General features: G+C 61.6%; 2 protein-coding genes across 3 annotated transcripts; one reads left to right on the top strand and one right to left on the bottom strand.

Annotated features, from left to right (window-relative positions):
* The first annotated feature begins 1,550 nt into the window (after positions 1-1,550).
* Positions 1,551-11,035, top strand: PEAR1 (platelet endothelial aggregation receptor 1). Of its 2 annotated transcripts, XM_066206749.1 has the most exons (22): positions 1,551-1,629; positions 3,289-3,381; positions 3,468-3,572; positions 4,068-4,168; positions 4,271-4,363; positions 5,080-5,326; positions 5,409-5,523; positions 5,599-5,735; positions 6,306-6,518; positions 6,972-7,146; positions 7,614-7,734; positions 7,813-7,976; positions 8,069-8,171; positions 8,248-8,394; positions 8,483-8,611; positions 8,847-8,975; positions 9,052-9,267; positions 9,343-9,452; positions 9,549-9,660; positions 9,830-9,889; positions 10,333-10,521; positions 10,756-11,035. In XM_066206749.1, the coding sequence occupies exons 2-22, from the start codon at positions 3,290-3,292 to the stop codon at positions 10,905-10,907; spliced, it is 2,910 nt and encodes a 969-aa protein (XP_066062846.1). In that variant the 5' UTR covers positions 1,551-1,629; position 3,289; the 3' UTR covers positions 10,908-11,035. The 2 variants fall into 2 exon arrangements, with proteins under 2 accessions (XP_066062846.1, XP_066062847.1); XM_066206750.1 differs by lacking the exon at positions 10,333-10,521.
* Positions 11,036-15,230: 4,195 nt separating this feature from the next.
* LOC136302923 (DC-STAMP domain-containing protein 2-like) lies at positions 15,231-22,426 on the bottom strand. The gene is made up of 30 exons (XM_066206503.1): positions 22,108-22,426; positions 21,848-22,018; positions 21,627-21,728; positions 21,342-21,533; positions 21,168-21,233; positions 20,858-21,071; positions 20,625-20,782; positions 20,372-20,536; positions 20,124-20,291; positions 19,928-20,028; positions 19,715-19,845; positions 19,498-19,613; positions 19,329-19,422; positions 19,042-19,230; positions 18,793-18,953; positions 18,581-18,706; positions 18,429-18,503; positions 18,200-18,328; positions 17,980-18,119; positions 17,715-17,892; positions 17,430-17,573; positions 17,200-17,321; positions 16,950-17,104; positions 16,676-16,775; positions 16,487-16,582; positions 16,287-16,413; positions 16,055-16,171; positions 15,814-15,956; positions 15,595-15,708; positions 15,231-15,492 (listed from the first exon to the last, which is right to left on the bottom strand). Exons 1-30 carry the CDS (start codon positions 22,424-22,426, stop codon positions 15,241-15,243), a joined length of 4,365 nt encoding a protein of 1,454 aa, XP_066062600.1. The 3' UTR covers positions 15,231-15,240.
* Positions 22,427-22,900: the final 474 nt, after the last annotated feature.

Below are 22,900 nucleotides of genomic sequence, written 5' to 3'. Positions count from 1 at the left end.
CCGTCCTCTCTGGCTCTAAGGGTCCCGGGGGGGGCTGCAAAGGCATCTCAGCGCCGAAGTGCCACTGGAGGGTCCCTGAGCAATATTTTCCCATCGCCCTGGGGACACCTTAAAAAGCATTGGAGGGGGGGTCACTTCCCCACCAGATTCTCAGCTCCGGATGTCCCTAGCTTGTCCCATCTCCAATATCCTTTCCTACACCATGACGCCGCAGCCCCCACGTTCCCGACGCCCACCCCTGCTCCGGGAAGCGCCGTTTTGGGGTGGCCACAGTGGAGCCCCAGATGCGGGTGGGCTTGATCCTAATGGAGACACGGGGAGGGGGCCGGGCAGCTGAGTCTCCCTGGGATGTGAAAATCGTTGTGAGTGATTAGAGCTGTTCCTGTAACGAGCAGAGCAATTAACGGCGCCTTGGGAGCCACGGAGGCCGCTAATGTGTGCTGGGGCTGGGGGGCAGCTGGGCAAGGGGGCCCGTGGTGCTGAGCTGGCTGGCCGGGGGTCCAGGGTTGAGGGAAACACGTGGTGACACGGGGATCTCGGGATGCGAGGAAATGGTCAGGAGTCCAGGATATAATTGTGATACACGGTTCTGGATCCAGGGATGCAGAGATGGTGGATGGCTGAGAATCCAGGGAAATGGGGGTGATGCAAGGCCAGGGATCCCAGGATATGGGGTGATGTATGGCCAGAGATCCTGGGATGCAGGGGAACACATGGCCAGGGACGCTGCAGTGTAGGGCTGGGGTGTCTGGGATCAGGGGGTGACTCATGCCTGTGGTCCTGGGATGTGCCCAGGATCCTGAGATGTGTGCCCAGGATGCAGGGACACTGTGTACCCAGAATGTGGGGGGGATCTGTACCTGAGATTTGGGGATGCAGCGATGATGTGTCTCTGGGATGCAGGGGGGATGTCTTTCTGGGATCCCAGGATGTAGGGATGCTGTGCCTGGAATGTTGGGATGCCGGGATGCTGTGCGCCCAGAGTGCTGGGATGCACAGACCATGTGTCCCTGGGATGCAGGGGTGTTGTACCGGGGGTGTCGGGATGCAGGGACAATGTGACCCTGGGATACAGGGATGCTGTGCCCGGGATGTTGGGCACCAGCCCTGGGCTCTGCTCTGCTGCCAGCAGTTGCTGCCTCGAAGCCAAAGGAAACCCTGTTCCCCACATCCCCTCACCACAGAGCAGCTGCCCCTTGGTCAGGGGGTCCCCTTGCTTGCCCCAGCCCTGAGGGACAGCTCGGGTCAGGCCCTGCACCCATGGGTGCCACAGAGCCCTCGGGAAGGGGACACCCTCCAGCACCCAGGAAGCTGCTCCAGGACCCCACTGAGGGGCTGCACCAGGATGTCCCCACAGACCCCTCCCCACCCAAGTGTTCTGTGTGAGCAGTCCTGGCGGTGCTGCTGTGCCAAAACCCGCCGGTTTCTGGACAGAAGAGAAAAAAAGATTAAGGCTTTTTTTATTTTTTTCCCTTTTCCGTAGTTGACTCCACGTCCAAACTTCCTGAGAGCAGCTCCAGCCCACCCTCCGCTTCCGACGGCCGCGCTGCGCCATCCCGGCCGGCCAGGCCAGCCCCGCGTCGGGGCCGCTGCGCCCTGACCCTGCCTGCCACCGCGGCCCCCGGCCAGGTGAGTGCCATTGTCCCCCGCCGGGGCACCCTGGGGCCAGGGCTGGGTTGGACGGGTTGCGCCGTCCCCTGCTGGATGCTGTCGGAGGGGACGGTCCCCAGCGCCGTGGGGGTCAGGGGATGGTGCAGGTTCCAAGGTGAGGGGACGCTGATGAGGGGACAGTGGCTGGGGGACAGCGGATGGGGCGTGGGACAGTGCTGCGACACCCCGCGGTGACCTCAAAGCTGACCCTGACTCTGCCCCTGTCCCTTTCCATGTGTCTGACTTGCACCCATGCCCCCCCTGCCCTCACCCAGCCCCATCCCCGCGGGTCCACAGAGGAAACGCGTCAGATCCCGGGCTGTGGCAGAGGAGGCACCGGGGCAGAGACAGTGGCTGTGGGGGAGCCCAGCGCCGTGTTCTCCGCAGGGACAGGGCAGGGCTGTGCCCTCACCGCACACGCTCCTTTCAGCCCCAGCACCGGAGGGATGCTTCTCATCCCACCCGGGGGACTCTTAAGGACACCAGTGGGGAGAGGGGCGCCGGGTCTCAGGGTGTCTCTTGACATTATGAAAACCTTGGGGGGGCTGTTTCCCGCAGCTGAGCCCCACAGTGAGGAGCAGATGGGACGTGCTGGCATGTTTTGATGACTCCCTTGCTTTTCCTGCCAGCATCTCCCCGTGGTTCCTGTTTTTCCCAGCAATGCTGTGACCCCCCTGGTCCCCCCACATTGCTGGAACAGGGGATGAGGCTGGGGATGAGTGGGGCACTGGGAAGAGCTTGGGGTTCCCCTGGCTCTCCCCCCTCGGCAGAGTCCATGGGAGGGAATTTTGGCAGCGGATGAGCAATTAATTCCTCACTGCCGGGAGTTGAAGGGAAATGGGGGGAAACTTTCCCACTAACAGTTTTTCCACCCAAAACCGGATGCTCTGGCCCCAAAACGCAGCGCGGGCTCTGGTGAGGGGGAGGATGAGCCCAGGGAGCTGCCGGGGCAGCACTTTTGGAGTGTCCTGTGGCTGGAGCAGCAAGGAAGCCCCGGTAAATCCAGCTGTGCTTACCAGGAAACCTCTGTTTCCTCCTTGGCACACGGCAGTCTTGCCCTGAAACATTCATCCCGGTAAACAGCACGCCCGGCACGGGGGGCTCGGGGGTCGCCGGCTCTCCCACCCTGGCCTCCGGCTGGCAACGCTCCTGGAGCCGCTCCGGCAGAGCCGGACCCTCTCTGGGTTGAGCAAGAAGCTGATGGATCCAGGAAATACAACTGGGAATAAACACAGAGCGGGTTGAAGTGGGGCCGTGCGGCGCCGTGCCAGGGGCTGGAGGCGCTGTGCCGAACCCCGCCCCGGCACCCCGGGTTCCCACCCACGGCAGCATCTCCCCGCCTTGGGATGGGGTCTGGCAGGACAGGTCAGGGTGATGTCCCGGCTGTGCCCCGGGGCGTCTCAGGATACTGGGATGAGGCTGCGTGGGGCCACCCAGGCTGCTGAGTGGCTGTGCCTCAGTTTCCCCTTGGCACAGGCCGGTGCTTGGGGAGCAAGCTGGGCCGGGGCTGTTTCTCTGGATGGAGGAATGCAAAGCCAGCCCTGCAGGGAGGTCGGATCTGGAGCTGGGGCCGGGGGCGGTGGGTGGGGAGCGGGAATGTGCGGAGGCACAGGGTGAAGCTGTGGTCTGTGCGCGCAGGATGCTGCTGCGGGCCGCGGTGCTGGCGGTGCATGCCGGGCTCCTGGCTGCCCTCCGCCCCGGGGACCCCAACGTCTGCAGCTACTGGGAGAGGTAGGACCGGGGGACAGGGGAGGGGGGTGGTGACAGTGGTGGGGTCTCCCAGAACCTTCAGTCACCCCACATTCCCCCACCCGCAGCTTCACGGCACCAGTGAAGGAGTCGTACACCAAACCCTACGTCGTGTCCTCCAGCGAGCCCTGTCCCGAGGAGCTGGGCCTCCCCCTGCCCTGCCCGCAGCAGAGGTGGGAGCACCCTCAGCTCCCCAGAGCCCCTTGGGGACCACAGGGTGTTCCCAGGGCCGTGGGGACTGGAGGGGCCTGTCCCATTGCAGGGTGTCCCCAAGGATATTGGGGGCGTGCAGGGAGGCTGTCCTCAAGGCCATGGGGTCTGAATGGGGACTGTCCCAATGCAGGGCATCCCCAGGTTCATGGAGGGGCAGTCCCACCCCGGGGTATCCCCAAGGCTGAGGGGCTGGAGAAATGTCCCACCCCGGGGTGGGACAAGGACAGTGAGGGGGCTGGAGGGGGGCTGTGCCCAAGGCTGGGGGAGGGGCTGGAGGAGGGCTGTGCCAAGGGGCCGTGGGGAGGTGAAAGGAGGTTATCCCAGTACAGGGTGTCCCCAAGGCCCTTGGAGGACTGGAGGAGGGCTGTGCCCAAGGCCAGGCGGGCTGGGAGGGCTACCCCTGTGTCCCCAAGGCCAAGGGGGACAGGACAGTCACTGTCCCCCTGGTGGCACAGGGTCGTGTACCGCACCGAGTACCGCCAGGCCATCCGCACTGACTACCGGCGGCGCTACCAGTGCTGCCAGGGCTACTACGAGAGCCGGGACTCCTGTGTCCGTGAGTGGGGCCAGGGGTCGGGGCGGCCCTGGGGCTGCGTGCCACTGCAGGGTGTCCCCAGAGCTCCCTGAGGACACTCTCTGCTCGGCCCTGTCCCCCCAGCTCACTGCAGCCAGGAGTGTGTCCATGGCCGCTGCGTCGCTCCCGAGCTGTGCCAGTGCGAGCCGGGCTGGCGCGGCCCCAGCTGCTCCAGTGGTGAGGGCTGGGGGGAGCCGGGGACAGCTGGGGGGGCTGGGGACCCCCAGCCAGGGGTGGAACATGGGGCAGTGGGTTTGTTTCCCTGGAGAGCTGGGCAGCCACGGTGGGACACCCAAGATGTTAATGGGGATGGAGACTCTGGGGATGGAGATGGGGTTGGGATGGAATTGGGACGGGGTATGCATGGAATGGGAATGGAGATGGGATGAAGATGGGGGTGAGCTGGGAATGGCGTTGGATGGGGAGAGAATGGGATATGCATGGGATGGGGATAGAGAATGGGATGTCTTGGGATGGAAATTTGGACAGATGTAAGATGGGGAGGAAGAGGGGATAGGAGCAGGGGTAGGATGGGGATGGATGGAAGGATGGATGGATGGGAATGGGGTGGGGGTAGAGATGGGATGAGGATGGGATTGGAATGTGGATGAAGATAGGAAGGGGACATGATGGGAATGGACGTAGGATGAGGATGGGCTGGGGAAGAATGGATGGAGGGATGGAGATGGGATGGGATGGGATGGGATGGAGATGGGATGGGATGGCATGGCATGGCATGGCATGGCATGGCATGGCATGGCATGGCATGGCATGGTGACAAGATGGGGACTGAATGGGGATGGATAGAGGGCTGCCAGTGACATGGGATGGGACGAGACAGGATGGGACGGCACAGGACGGAACAGGAAGTACTGCTGGTCTCCCCCATGCAGAGTGTGATGAGCAGTCATGGGGGCCGGACTGTGGACAGCGCTGCCTCTGCCACCAAGGGGCCCCTTGTGACCCCCTGACTGGGGTCTGCTCCTGTCCCCCCGGCTTCACCGACCCCCTGTGCCACCAGCCATGCCCACCCGGCACCTATGGGCAGGGCTGTCACCTGTCCTGCCCCTGCCACCACCAGGCCCCCTGCAATGCCTCCACTGGCGCCTGCCTCTGCCCACCGGGACTGAGTGGCCCCCTGTGAGTATTAACCCCTCACTCGGTGCCCTCCCCTCCTCTGCCAGCCCCAGGCAGGGTCCTGCTCACCCCTCACGCCCCACAGCTGCCAGGTGCCCTGCCCTGAGGGGATGTCCTGTACCACCTCGTGTCCCTGCCAGAATGGGGGCATCTGCCACCCCTCCAGCACCAGCACCTGCGTCTGCCCTCATGGCTGGATGGTAGGTGGATCGTGCCCTCCTCCAAATGTGGTCTCTGCCTCAGCTTCCCCTGCTGACCCTGGTGCTCCTTTGCAGGGGGAGATCTGCTCCATGCCGTGTCCCCCTGGGCGCTTTGGCCCTGGCTGCCAGGGCGAGTGTCGCTGCCACAACGGGGGCCACTGTGACCCCCACGGGGGACAGTGCCAGTGTGCCCCTGGCTTCACTGGAGAGCAGTGAGAGGGGAACTGAGCACGGGGTGGGGGAAAAGGAATATGGGGATGGGGGTCTGAGGTATTGGGGGGATAGAGAGGAGGGGGATGAGTGGGACCTGGATTGTGGGGGCAGGGGTGTGGGGCCACTGGGGGCTGGGAGGGGCTGGGCATATGAAGGGGTGGAGGGGAATGAGGGGCTGGGGGATTGAGGGCACAGGGGAATGGGGATCCAGGGGATTGGAAGGCCAAGGGGATGGGGGAAGGGGAGGGGACACCTGGGGACAGGGCTCTTTGGAGTGGGGTTCCATGGTCTGGGAGCAGGTGGAGATGGAGGTGCACAGGGAAGGGGCATCCAGGGACAGGGCACAGGGGGATCACGGATGGTAGGGGATACGTGAGGATGTGGCACATGGGGACAAAGCCACCACAACCCACTGCTGCCAGGACCAGGTCTCCCTGCAGGCCAGGCAACCCCAGCTTCCCCAGTCTGGCATGCAATGAGCTGAACGGCCTCAGCTTGGAGCTAGGGGGATCCCAGGAGCCACCTCAGCTTGTGGTGGGGCTCTGTCACCAACTCTGCCCCCCATGCAGGTGCCAGGAGAGGTGCCCAGTGGGGCGGTACGGGCAGGACTGCCAGGAGAGCTGTGACTGTGCCAACGGGGGCCAGTGCTTCCACGTGGATGGGGGCTGCCTGTGTGAGGCCGGCTTCCAGGGTAGCCGCTGCGAGGAGCGGCACTGCCTGCCCGGTCTCTACGGCCTCCACTGTGAGAACCGCTGCCTCTGCCACCCCCAGCACAGCCAGAGGTACGTCGGCCATCCCCCCCCAGCATCCCCATCCCACCCTGGCATCCCCATCCCACCCCAGCAACCCCCCCAGCATCCCCATCCCACCCTGGCATCCCCATCCCACCCCAGCAACCCCAGCCAACCCCAGCATCCCCAGCCCAGCTCTCCCATCCCACCCAGCTCCTCCCACCATCCTCGCCTTTTCCACCATATTCATCTTCTCCCGTCATCCTCACCTCCCCCACCACCCTCATCTCCCTGTGCACCAATCTCATCCTCCCCTACGCCCTTTCCCCCCTGCGATGTCCCCCTGCACCCTCAGCCAGCCAGCCAGGTGTTGGCTGCATGACCAGGAACACTTTAATCCCTACCTGGGGCAGGTGCTTTGTGTTCCCCTGTTTGCAAAGCCCCTTCCCAGCACAGCCAGTGCCCCGTAGCAGGAGCACTGGGGTTCTGAGTGTGCACCCCCAGCTGTCACCCGATGCTTGGGGAGTGCGTTTGCCTCCCTGGCTGGGCCGGGCTCTACTGCAATGAGAGCTGCCCCTCTGGCTACTTTGGGCCCGGGTGCCTGCAGAGCTGCCTCTGCCTCCATGGGGGGGTCTGTGATGGGACCACCGGCCACTGCCACTGCCCCCCTGGCTACACGGTGAGGGGTATGGGGGCTCGTGGTCCTGGGGCAGCGTGGGGGGTGTGGGACTCTGGGTGCTGCTGGAGGGATCATGGGGGCTCTGGGTGGTTCTGGGGGAAATGGGGGTGTTCGGATGGTTTGGAGGCTGGGCAAATATGGGGTCTGGGCATCGCTGGGGGAAACATGGGAGTCTGGGCATCCTCTGGGATGGGTTGGGAGTCTGGTTATCTCTGAGGGCAGTTTCAGGGTCTGGGCATCCTTTGGAGGTACAGAGTATGTGGGCATCCTTGGCGGGAAACTTGGGGATCTGGGCAACCCTGGGGAGAGCTTGGGGTTCCTGTGGGAGAATGGGGGTTTTGGGGTTGTCCACTTCCCCACAGCACCAGGTTACCAAGAGAAGGTGGGCGGTCCCCAGACACGTGGGTCCTTTCCCCAGCCCTGGGCGGGGGTCCCATCTGTCCTGAATTCTTGGTCCCCACACCCAGGACGAGCACTGCTCCTCCCTGTGTCCCTCCAACACCTTTGGGATGAACTGTTCAGGGCACTGCTCCTGCCAGCACGCCCTCGCCTGCTCCCCACTCGACGGCTTCTGCTTCTGCAAGGAAGGTAGGTGCATACCAGGGTCTGGGGGGTCCACTGTCCCCACCCCCACACCCACCACCCCCCTGTCCCCTCATCCCACAGGCTGGCACGGACCTGACTGCTCAATGCCATGTCCTGCTGGTACTTGGGGTCCCAGCTGCAACCGGAGCTGTGACTGTGCCCATGGGGCATCCTGCGACCCCCAGAGCGGGACCTGCCACTGCCCCCCGGGCTGGCAGGGCCCTCACTGCCTGCAGCCCTGCCCGGTGAGTCCTTCTGGCTGTGCTGGTGCTGCTGGCACTGGGGGTCAGTGCCACACCACCCTGCGCTGACTCGCCAGCCTGTCCCCATGCTCCAGAACGGGACGTTTGGGGCAGGCTGTGGGGAGCACTGTGTCTGCGCCCACGCTGATGGCTGTGACCCAGTAACAGGAGAGTGCCACTGCCTGCCCGGCTGGACAGGTAAAGGGGACACCAGGCATGGGGAGAGCCCCACTGTGTCCTTAGCCATGACCTTCACCCCTCACTCTCCCTGCAGGGCCGCAATGCAAGCAGGGCTGTCCCCACGGCTCCTGGGGCCGGCGCTGCCACATGTCCTGCTCCTGCCGCAACGGAGCCTCCTGCTCCCCCCAGGATGGATCCTGCACCTGCGCCCCAGGGTACCGCGGCCCCACCTGCCAACGCCGTGAGTGAACACCCCACAAAATTCCAGGTTGCTCACAGCCTGATCCTTAAGCCCTGAGCTGAGGGCAAGCTCGTTCCTCTCTCCCCAGCCTGTCCCGCCGGCCGCTATGGCAAACGCTGCTCCCTGAGCTGCTCCTGTGCCAATGGCTCCTCCTGCCACCCCACCAATGGCTCCTGCCTCTGCAGCCCAGGCTGGCGTGGCCCCCGCTGCTCCCAGTGTGAGTGAGCGGCGTAGGGCAGGGTTGAGGGGGAGTGGGGAGCAAGGTGCCTCTGATTCAGATGGGAGTCTGGAGGGAACAAGAGCAAGAACTGCCCATGGCCACCTGGGTGATCCCTATGTAGTTCTGGCTGGGCAGCACAGAGCCATACAGGCCTCTGTGGACCTCCATGGTCCTGACCACCCTGCAGCTGAACGGTCTCAGTGGGAGCTATATGGTAACGCTGTGTCCCCAGCCTGCGCCCCCGGGACCTTTGGGCTCCAGTGTGGCCAGCTCTGCCACTGTCCCCACAATGCCACCTGCGACCCCACCAACGGGACGTGTCCCTGCACCCCAGGCACGACTGGGCCCCACTGTGAGGCTGGTGAGTGGGGGCAGAGCGGGGGCTCCCTGGGTTCCCTCCCTGACCCTAAGGTCTGACACTCCTTCCCACCCCATAGGGAATCCTGACTTGCCCTACACCATCGAGCCAGCCCCGCCTGCAGCCTACAGCCCCCTGGGCATGGTGCTGAGCCTGGTGGCCCTGGTGGTATTGCTGGTGGCTGTGGTGGTCACAAGCCTGTGCTACCATCACTGGCAGAAGGGGAAGGAGCGGCGGCACCTGACCGTGGCCTACAGAGCAGGACAGACAGACACTTCTGACTACATGGTGCCAGGTCAGCCCGGCGTGGTGGAGATGTGGCCCCAGCCCTGGTGGCCCTCTTGCACCAGGCTGACTGCTGTCCCTCCAGATGTACCCCCAAGCCACCATGCGCACTACTACTCCAACCCCAGCTACCACACGCTGTCCCAGTGCCCGCTGCCAGCCCCCGGCCCCCAGGACAGAGCCAGCTCCCTCAAGGTATGGCAGGGTGTGGCACAGGACAGCACAGTGTTGCATGGGGCAGCATGGCACCACTGCCTTCGAGACTAACCTGTCCCCTTTTTTGGGCTCCAGGTACCTGGCACCCAGCTCTTTTCTAGTGTGGAGAGACCCTACAGCCCCGAAGGCAATGCCACGCTGCCTCCGGACTGGAAACACCTCGGGGCATCAGCCCTGGGCCCCAGGGGTAAGGAGGAGTTGGGGGCAGATCTGGATCTTGGCCAGAGTGGGGTGGGCACCTGAGTCCCTTCCCTGCTCAGGATCCCCTGGGCGTTCCCAGGGATGGGGTGGGTGGAGAACCTTCATGCTGGAGGGGAGATGAAGCAGAGAGGAGCCCAAACATGCCCTCCTAACAGGCAGGCAGCTGGATCGGAGCTACACCTACAGCCACGGCCTGAGGAAGTGTGACAGCAAAGGTAGAAGTGTGATGGAGAGGATAGGGAAGAGATAGTGATGGGATGGGGAAAGGATGGGGATGGGGTGGGATAAGCTGGGCCTGAGGTAGGTATGGGAAAAGGGTTGGCGATGGGGTTGGGGTTGAGTTAGGGAAGGGATGGGGATGGGGATGGGGATGGGGATGGGGATGGGGATGGGAATGGGAATGGGGATGAGGATGCAGATGGGGATGCAGATGGAGATGGGAGGGGTTGGGCTGGGCGGGGGAAGAGATGGGGCTGGGTTGGGGAAGAGGCAGGGGTGGTTTGGGGATGAGTTGGGACAGAACTGGATTTGGGTGAGGAAGGGGAAGGGACAGGAATGGGATAGGAAAGGGATGGGGCTGGGACTTGCCTGAGACACAGCTGCTCCTTCTCCCCTGTGCTCCCTGCCACGGGGGGTTCCCCAACTGCTTCTCCCCCAGAGCACCCCTGGGAGGGGCTGGGGGCCAGCGCCAGCTCCCTGGCCAGCGAGAACCCCTACGCCACCATCAAGGAGCTGCCCCCTGCCAGCACCAAGGCCCACCACGAGGGCAGCTACATGGAGATGAAATCTCCTGTCCAGCGGGAGATGTCCTACGCTGAGATTGGGCTCCTTGAGGAGCCACAGGAGGGTACGGCTCGGGATCCCCTGGCCCTGGTGGCCTTGGTCAGTGGGGACACAGCCCCAGTGATGGGGAGTGCATAGCCTCGGGGAGGAGACAGCCTCGGTGACAGGGGCTCCACAGCCCTGGGGCGGGACATGACCCTGGTGACAGTGGCTGTCTGTCCCCAGGGGGACATTGGTGATACGGGCTTCATGACCCTGGGGGAACGTGTCCCCTTGCAGCCTTCTCTTGTCCCTGCAGAGAGTTGTCCTGAAGGGCCCGAAGGCCCCCCCTACAGAGAGCTCCCCAGCCACTACGACTCCCCCAAGAACAGCCACATCCCCAGTCACTATGACGTGCCGCCTGCCCGCCACTACCCCCCGTCCCCACCACTGCGCAGGAAGGACCGCTGAGGAACCCTGTGGACAAGGGTCCAACCACAAGGGGACAGAGGATCCCTGCGGGGGCTGGACTGCCCTGAGACTGTTGCTGTCCCTGAGCACGGGCCTGTGGGTGGTGAATAAAGGGGGTTTGGTGTGGAGTCTGGATGTTGTGCATGACTGCCTGCGGCCAAGTCCCCACTGAGTGTCTGTGCCAGGGAACCGTACAGAGCTGGCACCATGGTGGGAGGAAGGGGGGGAATGGTGGGGTCCCCGGCGCACTGTGGGCCTCCCTCAGCTCCGTGCTGGGTCACTGCTCCCTCCAGGGTGTGCACAAGGTGAGAACCCGAAAGCTTTTGGGTTCTACTCAAAGTATGGCAGTGCCCGTTGTGCACTGTGGCAGGGAACAGACCACGTGCGGAACAGGGAAAGGCTGATGGAGCCCACAGTGTGCCAGGAGTGGGGTTACCTGTGGGCCTGCATGAAGCCCAGGGAAGGGAGAAGCCCTGAAGTGGCCCAGGAGGAAGAAGGGGCCATCTGATCTTCAGAAAGGCTGGCAGAGCTGTGGGAGGGAGCAGAGTCCCTGGAGATCTGCCAAAGGCTGATGGAGCCCATTGGGCCTTTTGTGGGGAGCAGGTGCTCTGGTGGGCTGGGCAGAGCGTGGGAAGATCTGCAGTTGGATCAGAATAGAGCAGGAGCTTGTGTGGACATGGGCAAAGCCCAGCAGAACCCATTGTGCTCTTGGGGAGGAGCAGGGTCCAGGCTGTTCTGTGGAAATTCCATCAGATCCCACTGCGGCGACTGGGAAGGGGCAGGGGTCTGTGCGATGCCATGGAAAGTTCTGCAGAGCCACTGAGCACCTTGGGAGGGAGCAGGCATCCCAGAAAGCCCAGCAAAGCCTGTCTCACACCCTGGGAAGGACAACAATCCCTGTGCAGGTCCAGCTGGGCCCGCCAAGGACCAGCAGTGGGAGCAGGGACCTGCATTGTCCCACACCAAGCCCAGCAGGATCCGCCAGGGTTCATCAGGAACTGGAGTGACAGGACAAGGAGGAATGGCTTCAAGCTGAGAGAGAGCAGGGTTAGGTTAGAAATTCTTCCCTGTGAGGGTGGAGAGACCCTGGCACCGGGTGCCCAGAGAAGCTGTAGCTGCCCCATCCCTGGAAGTGTTCAGGGTCACTTTGGACACTGGGACTTCGAGCAGCCTGGGATGGCAGAAGATGTCCCTGCCCACGGCAGGGGGTAGAATGAGATGAGCTTTGAGGTCCCTTCCAACCCAAACCATTCCATGATTCTGTGATTCCACCTCTGGAATGACTTTAGCCCTTGGGCTTGAAGTAGGTTTCTCTTCTAGAAGTGTAATAATGAGACACCAACGGGCTCTGGGAAATTTTGCTTGGCAAGTACATGCTCTGAGTAACAGGACAAGATGTGCTCTTGGAGAATTAAACCTGTGGCTCAGCAGGCTGTGAAGATGACATTGCAGAATGCATCAGCATTAGACACCTAATTAAAGGAATAAGGAATATGTGGGATATTAAACTTCACCAGTGGGGAATGCTGTGTCCACAACGCTGCTACTTCTGTAGAAGAAGCCCAAGTCAAGGTGAACAGAAGTGCTGAGCAAACATTGGAATTGTTCTGGTAATGCAACCGATGGACTAGTGTGGTGGATGGAGTCCTAAACCATGGATTATCTTGCTGTTGTAGCCTCTGGGGCTCACGGGGAGGGGAAATGGCTGATCTAAATACGAGCAATGTTGTTAGTGGGATTTATATTCTTAAGGATTGCCATTGCTGTTGTTCACTGCAGAATTCCTCATTTGCTCTCTTCTATCTCATCTCTTCCTTCTGTTCACTACGTGGTAATCATCGCCCTGGAAGAATTCCCGGGAAGGAGATTTAACCGGCTCTGAGCCACGGGGGGGTGGTGTTGTTCCAGAACAGGTTCTTTCACCCAGAGTGCGAGAGGCCAATCTACACACAGGGTGAGGCATTTGATTTATTTACTGCTCTGTGCAGAGAGCAGGGCTGGGCAACCTGTCTGGAGACAACAGCGTGAAACTGAAAGATTAAATGTGAGTGCCTCAAACATTTGGCAGCTGGGAAAGGCAGGAGGGGCTTCGCTGAGGCCTTTCTGCATTTCTGACCGAGGGGAAAGGGAGAGTTTATGGGTGTGGTGGTGAGATCTCAGATCTGCCCGGCCACAGCTCAGGAGCTTTAAAAGACTCAGTTCAGGGGGAAAGGGTGATCCCAGCACCGGAGCATAGCCAGGACAGAGTGAACACACCACTGGATCCAAGGGTGGGCAGAGCTCAGTCCCCTCCCCTCCCCTCCCCTCCCCTCCCCTCCCCTCCCCTCCCTTCCCTTCCCTTCCCTTCCCTTCCCTTCCCTTCCCTTCCCTTCCCTTCCCTTCCCTTCCCTTCCCTTCCCTTCCCTTCCCTTCCCTTCCCTTCCCTTCCCTTCCCTTCCCTTCCCTTCCCTTCCCTTCCCTTCCCTTCCCTTCCCTTCCCTTCCCTTCCCTTCCCTTCCCTTCCCTTCCCTTCCCTTCCCTTCCCTTCCCTTCCCTTCCCTTCCCTTCCCTTCCCTTCCCTTCCCTTCCCTTCCCTTCCCTTCCCTCCTTCTTTTTTTCCCTCCTTCCTTCTCTGAGACCAAATGCTCATTGCTTTAACATTGTTGTTTGCAAGTTTCACTCAGTGCCAAATCCAAGTCAGTTCAGCTGTTGCCAGTAACTACTGTTCTATTTGAAAGACCTCTGGATAATTATTATCCTTGTCATTACTGCGCAGAGATTCAAAACAACCTCCTCCCTTTTCCCCTGGATGGGAGCGGGGTGGGCAGGGACTGGCAGCACATGGGGCAGGCAGCTGCCAGCCACGGGAGGAGACTTCCCCAAGCCCAGTGCCAGCCCCACAGGGCTCCCCAGGCAGGGTCTGGGCCAGTGGGGCTGCACAGGCAGCTCAGGGCTTCTGCCCCCAGCTGTGATTGAGAGGGCCCTGCAGCGCTGCAGAAACCATTTCCAGCCCCTGTATAAGACACCTGCATGAAAAATGTGTCCTTGCCCCTCATCAGCCACCTCATCTGCCTGCCCGTGCAGTTCAGGTTTCTCTGCCAAGTGGTCAAGGGTGATGTGTGGGACCCATCCCCTCACCCTGTGCTCCCTTGGGGGGCACAGGGATGCCTTGGGGATTCTGGCTCTGTTCCCACCATCCCCTTTCCATCCCTGCAGTCATGAACTGCTGGTGTGAGGAGAAGGTCCTGGGGGACTACAATTCCAGATGAACAGCTCCATACACAGCCCCAGCCAGGAATTCAGTGCCAGCATCCTCTACCAGCTGTGTGCCTGGGCACCCTGTGGGTGCCTGTCCCTGTGCCCAGGAGCAGGGTGGGGGCCAGGTACGAGAGACTGGAATGTTAAAGGTTACGAACTCAAAAGCAGCAGGTGCTTTGCTGAGGCCAGGCTTTCATCCTCCAGCTGAAGGGGAGGAGGAGAGCTTTTGGATGTGTGATGGGGAAACCTCTGACATGCATAAGAACAAATCCTGGGGCAGAGGAGGTGCCCACCCAGCACCGGGGCATGATCAGCACAAAACAACCTTTGTTTAGCAACAGGTTGTTTTTGAGCCACATGAGGGAGAAGGCCCACTGGAAGGAGATCCTGAGAGGTGGCTTAAATGTTTTATTATTGTGGCACTGTCCTCCCTTAAACAAATGGCTCATGGGTAAAACTCCATGGCCCCTGCTGCCCTCAGGAGGTATCAGGACATTCACCTGTAAATCATGTCTTAGAAGGTGCTATAAACCATCAAGGACTCTTAAAGTGCTCCCAGACTCATTCCCAGCTGAGTGGGGAGGTCAGCACAAGGGGTGCTGAGCAATAGGATGAAAACTGATGCTCAGGAAGTTCCACCTGGACAGGAGGAAGAATTTCTTCCCTCTGCAGTGACCGAGCACTGGAACAGATTGTCCAGGGAGTATCCCTCACTGGAGATATTCCAGAACTGTATGGACTCAATCCTGTGCCCTGTGCTCTGGGATGAGCCTTTTCAAGCAGGGAGCTGGGACCAGGTGACCCACTGTGGGCCCTTCCAACCTGAGCCACTCTGGGATTCTATGAACACTCCGTGCCCACAGGTTCCCCTGCCCAGCTTCTACACAGCCCTGACCAATACCTGCCCCAGGTATCTGCATGGGTCCCCTGGGCTACTGGGACACCAGGGATGAGGAGATGTGAGCAGAGAGGTTCCACCTCTATCCTCCAGCACAGAGGAGACCCCCACCCTCAGCATCCCCCCAGCAGACACAGCCCCCAGACCCCACTTCACGCCGTGCTCAAGGGGGGTTGAAACATTTATTACCAACTACTTTCAGCCCGCGTAGCCCTGCTCCTCCTCATCCTCGCTGCTGTCCTGGACGAGGTCGGGCTCCGCAGGGTCACAGACGAGGCAGGTGCCCTCTATTTCCCTCCAACACGACTCGCAGTACGAGGCGCTGCAGTCGGGATTGGGGCAGGGCCGGTGCCGGGGAGTCTCGGGCGTCCCGCACAAGGTGCAGCTCTGGCGCAAGTAGCGGCGCAGCCAGGGCCAACGCCGGCGACACCATTGCCGCAGCAACGTCCCCTGCGACGAGGACGGGCCCGTGTGAGGCTCGGCCAGAACGGCTGCAGGGTCAAGGGACAGTGGGAACCCCACCCAGCACCCCGTGTCCCTGTCCCCACTCACCAGCCCGGGCGGCTGTCGTGCTTGCCGGGCTACGCGCCCGCGCTGCAGGTACAGGAAATTCTTCCGCTGCCGCAGCAATTTGTTGTACAGGAACAGCACTCGAGTCTTCTCCCTCTGTGCAGGCAAAGACTGTGAGGGGCGGGTGGCTGGGGATATATCCCACCCAAAACCGACCCCAGAACCCAGCCCCAGGCTGTGCCCAGCCCTCGGACAGCTCACTTTGGGGAAGTAGAAGGCGGCGATGGCGCGGCGCAGGCGGAACGGGTAGACCTGGGCCAGGCAGAGCAGGGCCAGCGCGCCCAGGGGCAGGAAGGTGTTCTGGTACTGCTGCCTCGTCATTCCCGTGGGCTGTGGCAAGCAGGCTGGGGACACGGCACTGGTGTGAACCCCCTGCAGCAGCCCCTGACCAGGCGTGGGGCCGGGGGGGGGGGGGGGGGTCTCATCCCTGGCAGGAGCTTACCAAGGTTTGAGGTCTCCACTTCACTCTCAAAGGAGGTGTTGAGGGCCCCGATGGTGGACCGCAGCAGCTCCGCCATCAGGGATGTGCCCATCACATTCACAGACAAGTGGTGGCTGGCTGTGGGATAGGAGGATGGGGAGACTGAGGAGGGGGTGGGATGGCTGAGGGGGTTCTTACATTGCTGAGGGGCATGGTGGGACCATGGGCTGGCCCTCCAGGGCTGTGAGCTCACTTTGGTAGGAATACTCGATAAAGGAATGATGCTGGATGATGCTGAGAATGCTGAAGATGAAGTGGTCCAGGCCACAGACAAAGAGGAGGAAAAGCAGGAGTGGGATGCACCTGAGCAGCTCCATCACCTGCAGGGAGCAGGGGAGCTGTCACAGCCTGCTGTCCCCAGCTCCGACCCCCCGATCACCCCCAGCCCCTCACCATGTGCTGCAGCTCAGGCCGCTGCAGGGTTGGCTTGCACGGCAAGATGATAGACGAGGTCTCCTCCCGGAGCAGGGGCAGCAGTGTCTGCTTGTTCTGGGTAAGGGGCAGGGGGTATCTCAGTGCAGCCTCTGGGACACCTCACTTGGGGTGTTGGGGCTGCCCTGCACCCCTTTCCCCCCACCCAACCTGCTGTCTACGCCGGGCATCGATTTGGCGGAAATAGGTGGTGATGTAGCAGTTGTCAAAGCCAATCTTGTGACAGTATTGATAGGTGTATTGGAAAGACCTGGTGAGAGAGGACAGGTCTGGGGTGAAGGAGGCACTGGGTGCAGCCACCAGGACCCCTCCCTTGTCTTCATGTCCCCCCCTAGACCTGCTGCCAAAGAAGCCCCCTAGCCCTCTGTGCCCTGCAGCTGGCACAGGGGTGTCACCCCCACCCCCTGACCATCCCAAGGCTCACGAGAAGAAGACGAAGAGGAAGGTGAAGGACAGCAGCAGGCGGAAGAAGGAGACAGCCAGGCCCAGGCGGGCACCTTCCTCCCGCAGCTGCGAGGTCACCTCCTCCCGCAGCTGCTCCACTATCTCGCTGCCCTCCAGCATCTTATGGTGCTCCTCCTAAGGCAGAGGGGCCATTGGGCAGGGCAGGACCTGGCCCCAACCTTGGTCATGGGCTCAGGGGACAGGCACCCACAGGGTGCCCAGGCACTCACCTGGTAGGCAATGCTGGCGCTGAATTCCTGGCTGAGGCTGTTGACAGAGTTGTTCACCTGGTCGTAAGTCTTCCCAAAGTTCCCATCCACGGGGATCTTCTCCTCACACCAGCGGCTCATGACTGTAGAGATGGAATAGGGATGGTGGCAGCTGTGGCTGCCATGCCAGGGGCTGCAGGGGCAGAACTAGATCTGCCCCTCCAAGAGAGCACAGGGTCAGGGTCACCTACATTTGACCGAGTGGCAGAGGAACCCAAACTGCATGGGCAGGCAGACCATGTGGCTGACGATGGGCATGATCATTGTTTGCCTGCATCTCTTGTACATTCTCTGGAAATGGGCTGTGCAGCGCTCCACGCCCTTCTCGATCACAGCTGGAGGGAGAAGCCCTCAGCTGCCTGTGCAGCCCCAGCCCCACTGGCCCAGCCCCCAGCCAAGGTGCCCTGTGGGGACAGCACTGGGATCTGGGGCAGCCCCCTCCCCATGTGCTGCCAGTCCCTGTCCATCCCACTCACTGTCACAGCGAAGTTTGGTCTTATTCTCATAGAGCTCCTGGGTGCTGGGGGCCGGCTGCGTGCCTGTGTCCGGGCGTTTCCTCAGGTCGTAGCCCTGCTCGCTGGCCACCTGCTCGTTCAGCTCCACGAAAGCTTGTGAGACGTTCTGCGTCTCAGTGTTGAGCGTCTCTGCGCTCCTCTGCCAGGGCACACACACAGACACAAGCAGAGGCTTGGTCCTGCTTCTCCAGCCCCCCAGCACCCACTGCCCCAGACCCCTCCTCACCACCAGCTCTTCCATGACTTGGCGCAGGGGGGCTGTAGATGCCTGCCAGAGATGTCTTGTGTGGTTCACCTGTAGCTCCACCACACACTCCATGGAGCGCTTCGTCTCCATCAGGTTGTACCAGAGGTTGGCCCCAGGCCCTGGTGGAAGCAGGGGGGGCTCAGAGCCCACCAGCTCCCAGGACTCCACTGGGGGACACGGGGATATGGTGGGACCCTACCGTTGTAGATGGCAGCAAAGACAAAGGAGACAACGTAGAGCCGACCCTCCTTTCCCAGGAATTTGGGGACCATGAGCAGGTTGGCACAGCGGAATTGGGGGGACGTGGCCCAGCCCAAGGTGGTCACCCCTGTGCAGAGCAGAGAGCTGACCCCATGGTCCCACAGAGATCCCCCTGGGGCTCCTGATGGTCCTCATCACCTCAGTCCCCCTCCCTGCCCCATCCTCACCTGTCAGCCCCCACGTAAGCTTCACCCTCTGTGTCTCTGACAGGTCCAGAGGCATGATGAGGAGGTGGCAGAGCCCTGGAACACCCAACAAAGTGTTCTAAGCTTCCAGTGCCACCAGCTCCATGCTGTGCCCGGCACCAGGACACACTCACCGAGGCCAAGGAGCATCCCAAAGCCAGTGCCCAGGAAGACCTTCCTGCAACGATACTCGTCCGGCCGGCTCCAGAGGAACCGGCTGCACGGGCCAGGCAGGACCGAGACCACCACTCGCTTCAGGGCTGGGTGGGGAGGGAGGTGTCAGCCCTGCCCACTCCCACTGCCCACGGGCAGCCCTGGCTGAGAGAGGAGTGGGAGCGGAGCTCACTTGTGTTGGGGGGTTTCTGAGGACGGTGGGATTCTACCCTAGAACTGATGCCGGTGGGATGCTCCAATGAAGAGGAAGCATAGCTGGGTGTCTGCAAGACCACCACCTCCCGCAGCTCGCTATCCCTTCTCTCAGCTTGCTCCTTGTAGTCAAAGTCGTGTCTGGCAGTGGGGAGACAAGTGTTGGGGAGCAGCACTCCCAGTGCTGGAAGGGAAGGGCTTCATTGCCATCCCCACAGCCAGCCCTCACCTGGAGAGCATCCCCTCGCTCTCCTCCTCCTCCAGCTGGTCTTGCAGTTGGGTGGCCGTTCTGAAGGGGAGTCTCCGGCCCTTTATCATGTCCTTGATGCGCTGCAGCAGCTGCCGCCCTCGCTCCTGGCCCCGCAGCGCCCGCACGGCACCCATCCACAGCCTCGGTGTCTCCTCATCACTGGAGTCCCTGCAGGGGCAGGAGAGGGCAGGGGTGAGCTGCAGCCCACCCCCCCACCCTCTGTAGCCCCCCAGCCTCAGGAGGGCTCCCAGCACCCCTCTGCTCACATCTCCTCATCCCCAGAGTCTGGATAGCTCAGGGGGGCCATGCAGACAGTGCAGATGTTGTTCAGGGCTTTGTAGCACTCACTGCAATACAACCCTGTGGAAAATGGGGCTGTCAGGGGGGACATGGAATTTTCTGGGGAGGGAGTCCCCAAGCTGTGGGGGCTCCTACCTTTGCAGCCAGCTGTGATGCAGGCGGTGAAATCTGGCTGCTCTGCCGTCCCACAGGTCAGGCAGTGTTTGCGCTGGATTCCCAAGCGGCGAGAAAGGCGGACAAGGAGAGGGAACCTGCAAGCACAGAGCAAATGATCCATGGGGCAATGCCATCCCAGAGGTCCTTGCCACGGACCCCCAGGGATGATGCTTTTCCATCCCCTGGAAGAGCTTACCTGGAGATGAGGATAAGGAAGAGCCTGCTTTTCCCGGTGTCAGCCAAGCGCCGTGTGCCGACTCGGCTCAGGGCAAATAACAGCCATTCCCGCCGTGCCCGGATGATGTTGTGGAGGAAGACAAGGCGCTCCTGGCATGGAGGGGAGGGAGTGAGGGCAGCTGCTGGCTGAGGGAGTGTAAAGGGACACACACACACGAGGGGGGCTTCTCACCTGCTCACGGGCTGGGAAGTAGGCGGCACACACTGCCCGGCGCAGGCGTGCCATATAGGAACCAAAGACAGCGATGAAGAGCCAGATACCGTACAGAATTCCTGGTGGGAAGAAAACGAGTTATGTAGGGGGGGCACCCCCTACACCCCCCCACCCACCTGCGTCATTGAGGGTGCAGCACCCCTGGTCTGCACACCTATGGTGATGTGGGTGTTGTGGTCAGGCTCCACGGGCTCGATGAGGCAGACCTGGGACAGCACCGAGACATTGCCCTCCTGCAGCACGTTGAAGGCAGAGACCAGATCCTGGAAGATCTCACTGGTGTAGCCCGTCCCATTGACACTGATGGTCATTGTCGACGGCGCTGTGGGGAAGCAGCTCAGACCTAGGGCCGTCCCACAGCCCTGACCCTCAGCCAGCAGAGCACCCAAGGGTGCTGCTCACCCCTGGCAACGATCTCCGCGCTCAGCTGGTGCCGGAACAGGTCAAGTAGCCAGAAGATGCTGTAGTCAGCCAGGAGGATGCTGAACCCCAGCAGAACATGGCGCAGGAACGCAAACAACTGCAGGCTATACTGGCGTCGCTCGCTCTTTGACAGCCACAGTGCACCTGGATGGCCACAGGAGCACCACGAGGCCACATCAGGGTCAGGGGGCTCAGGGCTGGGCTCGGGGATACCCTCGGGGGTGGGCCTGACCTGGGGGGATGTAGCGGCCCCTCTCCCGCGCTGAGAGGGGCAGCACGGTGGGCTTGCCCGCCTCTGCACACTGCAGGTCCAGCTCCACGAAGCGCCGTGTGATGTAAAAGTTGTCAAAGGTATCGTCCCGCAGGTAGCGGCGCCGGTACCGGATCGCTCTGGGGACACAGTGGAGAAGCTGAGCACCTGCACGCCATGTCCCCACCCCCATGGGTCACCAGAGCACTGCTCACTGGTAGTACAAGAAGAGGATGGCCAAGACAGAGAGGTAGGAGAAGAACTCCAGGATGTGGTGGTAGGGCTCCATGTGCCGATGCACAGCCTCCATCATGTCAGCAGACACCTCCCCCAGGCTCTTGCTGGCGTTGAGGTTGACGCTGAAGTGGTGCACAACCGAGATGTTGAACTCGAACTCGGCACGGATACGGTTCAGGGCATCCGTGAGGGCTGCAGAGGTGACAAGAGGTGCTGGGCATTGCGGCAAGGACCAGAAGAGGAGTGCAGAGAAGGACCCCTGACCCCCCATGGCACTGGGATACTCACGGACTGCAACATTGGTCCGGATGAAGGTCTGGATGTACATAGGGATGGTGCAGAACATGGCAGAAACTGCAGAGAAGGGGATCTCTGCTAGGGCTGGGCCCCCACGATGGGGACAGATCTGCCCCATCGCCCCATTAGCCCCCCATGGCAAAAGGGACAGGGACTCACAGGCACTCATCATTGTGCAGAGGACCTTGAAGCCGTGGACAAGATAGCAGATGTGGAAGAGGAGGGGGAGGGCACGCTCACATCTGTCCTTGGCCTTGTCCATGTAGCGAATGCAGCTACTCTGGGGTGACCCCAGCTCACGGTTACAGATGTAACCAGCCTTCGCCAGCCACAGCCAAACATTCCGCAGGGCCCGGGCTGTGGGCAGGGAGTGGGCATTGGTGATGGGGATGGACTGAAAGGAGGGTAGGGGATGCTGGGGGTGGGGACACCCCCTGGGACCCTGCTCACCAACATGTCTGGTGGAGTTTATGATGGAGCGGACAAACTTACGGACACGGTCAGCCACCACCTTGGCATTCTGGCCAATTTCCTTGATTTTCTTCTGCAAGTCTGCAGAGAGAGGGGACATCTGAGTGTACCCCAAAGACTGAGGGTAGCCTGAGGCTGTCAGTGGCTCCCCCAGGAAGGGCCCCTCCAGTCCCTCCACCTTCCCCCAGCCCCTTGCTCACTCAGCAGCGGCTCCTTGGCACGTTGCAGCCGCTCAGCTGTCTGGTTTTGGGCCAGTTCAGCCCCACATGACAGTGCCTTGGCGACCTGGGAGACGTTGTGCAGGAGATTGGTGCCAGGGCCTTGCACGGTCAGGCACAATGCCAGCATCATGACCAGCATCTTCCCCTCCTCTGCAAAGACAGGGCAGTCCTGGGGCTCAGCCAGGAGCCAGCATCCCCTGGCACCCCCAGCTCCCAGCGCAGGACCCATGGCTGCTCACTGGTGAAGAAGTGTGGCAGCGCCAGCAGCACAATCATCCGTGTCTTCATGGAGAAGGCCATGCCCAGGCCCATCCCCGCGCCCAGGATGACGGTAATGCTCAGGCAGTACCAGACACTGTGGCCCTGCACCAGCAGCACCAGAGCCCCGTAAATGCTGGCCAGAGCCAGGCCCAGGGTGAGGCCCCCGAGGCTGCGGGCAAACTCTTGGGCCTTGCTCAGCTCCTCTGGCCGGCGCTTGGCCCCAGGCTGCAGGGCCCCGTTCTTGCCCTGGCCCCTCCGGCGCCGCAGGGCTCTGTCCAGCCCCGAGACCAGCCCCATGCTGAGGTTCCTGCTGCTCCCTCCGGCTTTCTCTCCGTGGAGAGACTGAGCAGACGGAGTGAGCAGTTTCCAGCGGGCTGCTTGCAGGGGTCCTACCGTTGTCAGTTCCTGTGTAACAGTTTCCGTTGCCTTCAGAACGCTTCAGCAGTTTCAGTTACACTTTGTAGCAGAGCGTGCTGCTCAGCCTGATGTCCATCTTCCAAACTGAGAAATCCTGTGCAATTACATGCCAGTAATTGCGGCTTTAATAAGCCTCAGCACTTGTAGAGAGAAGAAACTTGAGCCAATACATTGGTGGGAACCAGAGCCCATGGAACACTGAACACACGGACCAAGGACACTTGGCCACACACGAGATGGAGAAGAACAAACAAGGCCAGCCATCAGCTGAAAGGGCAAAGTGGGTAATTGCAGCAAGGGAAGATCATGACCACCAAGCCAAGAAACCCACTGACCCTAAAGAAGAAAACTGAG

Source organism: Chamaea fasciata, unplaced genomic scaffold (genome assembly GCF_029207755.1).
Source record: "Chamaea fasciata isolate MVZ Bird 193981 ecotype frontalis unplaced genomic scaffold, bChaFas1.0.hap1 SCAF_31, whole genome shotgun sequence".
In the NCBI taxonomy this organism is placed as follows: domain Eukaryota; kingdom Metazoa; phylum Chordata; class Aves; order Passeriformes; family Sylviidae; genus Chamaea; species Chamaea fasciata.
This window is presented reverse-complemented; position numbering and strand designations above follow the sequence as displayed.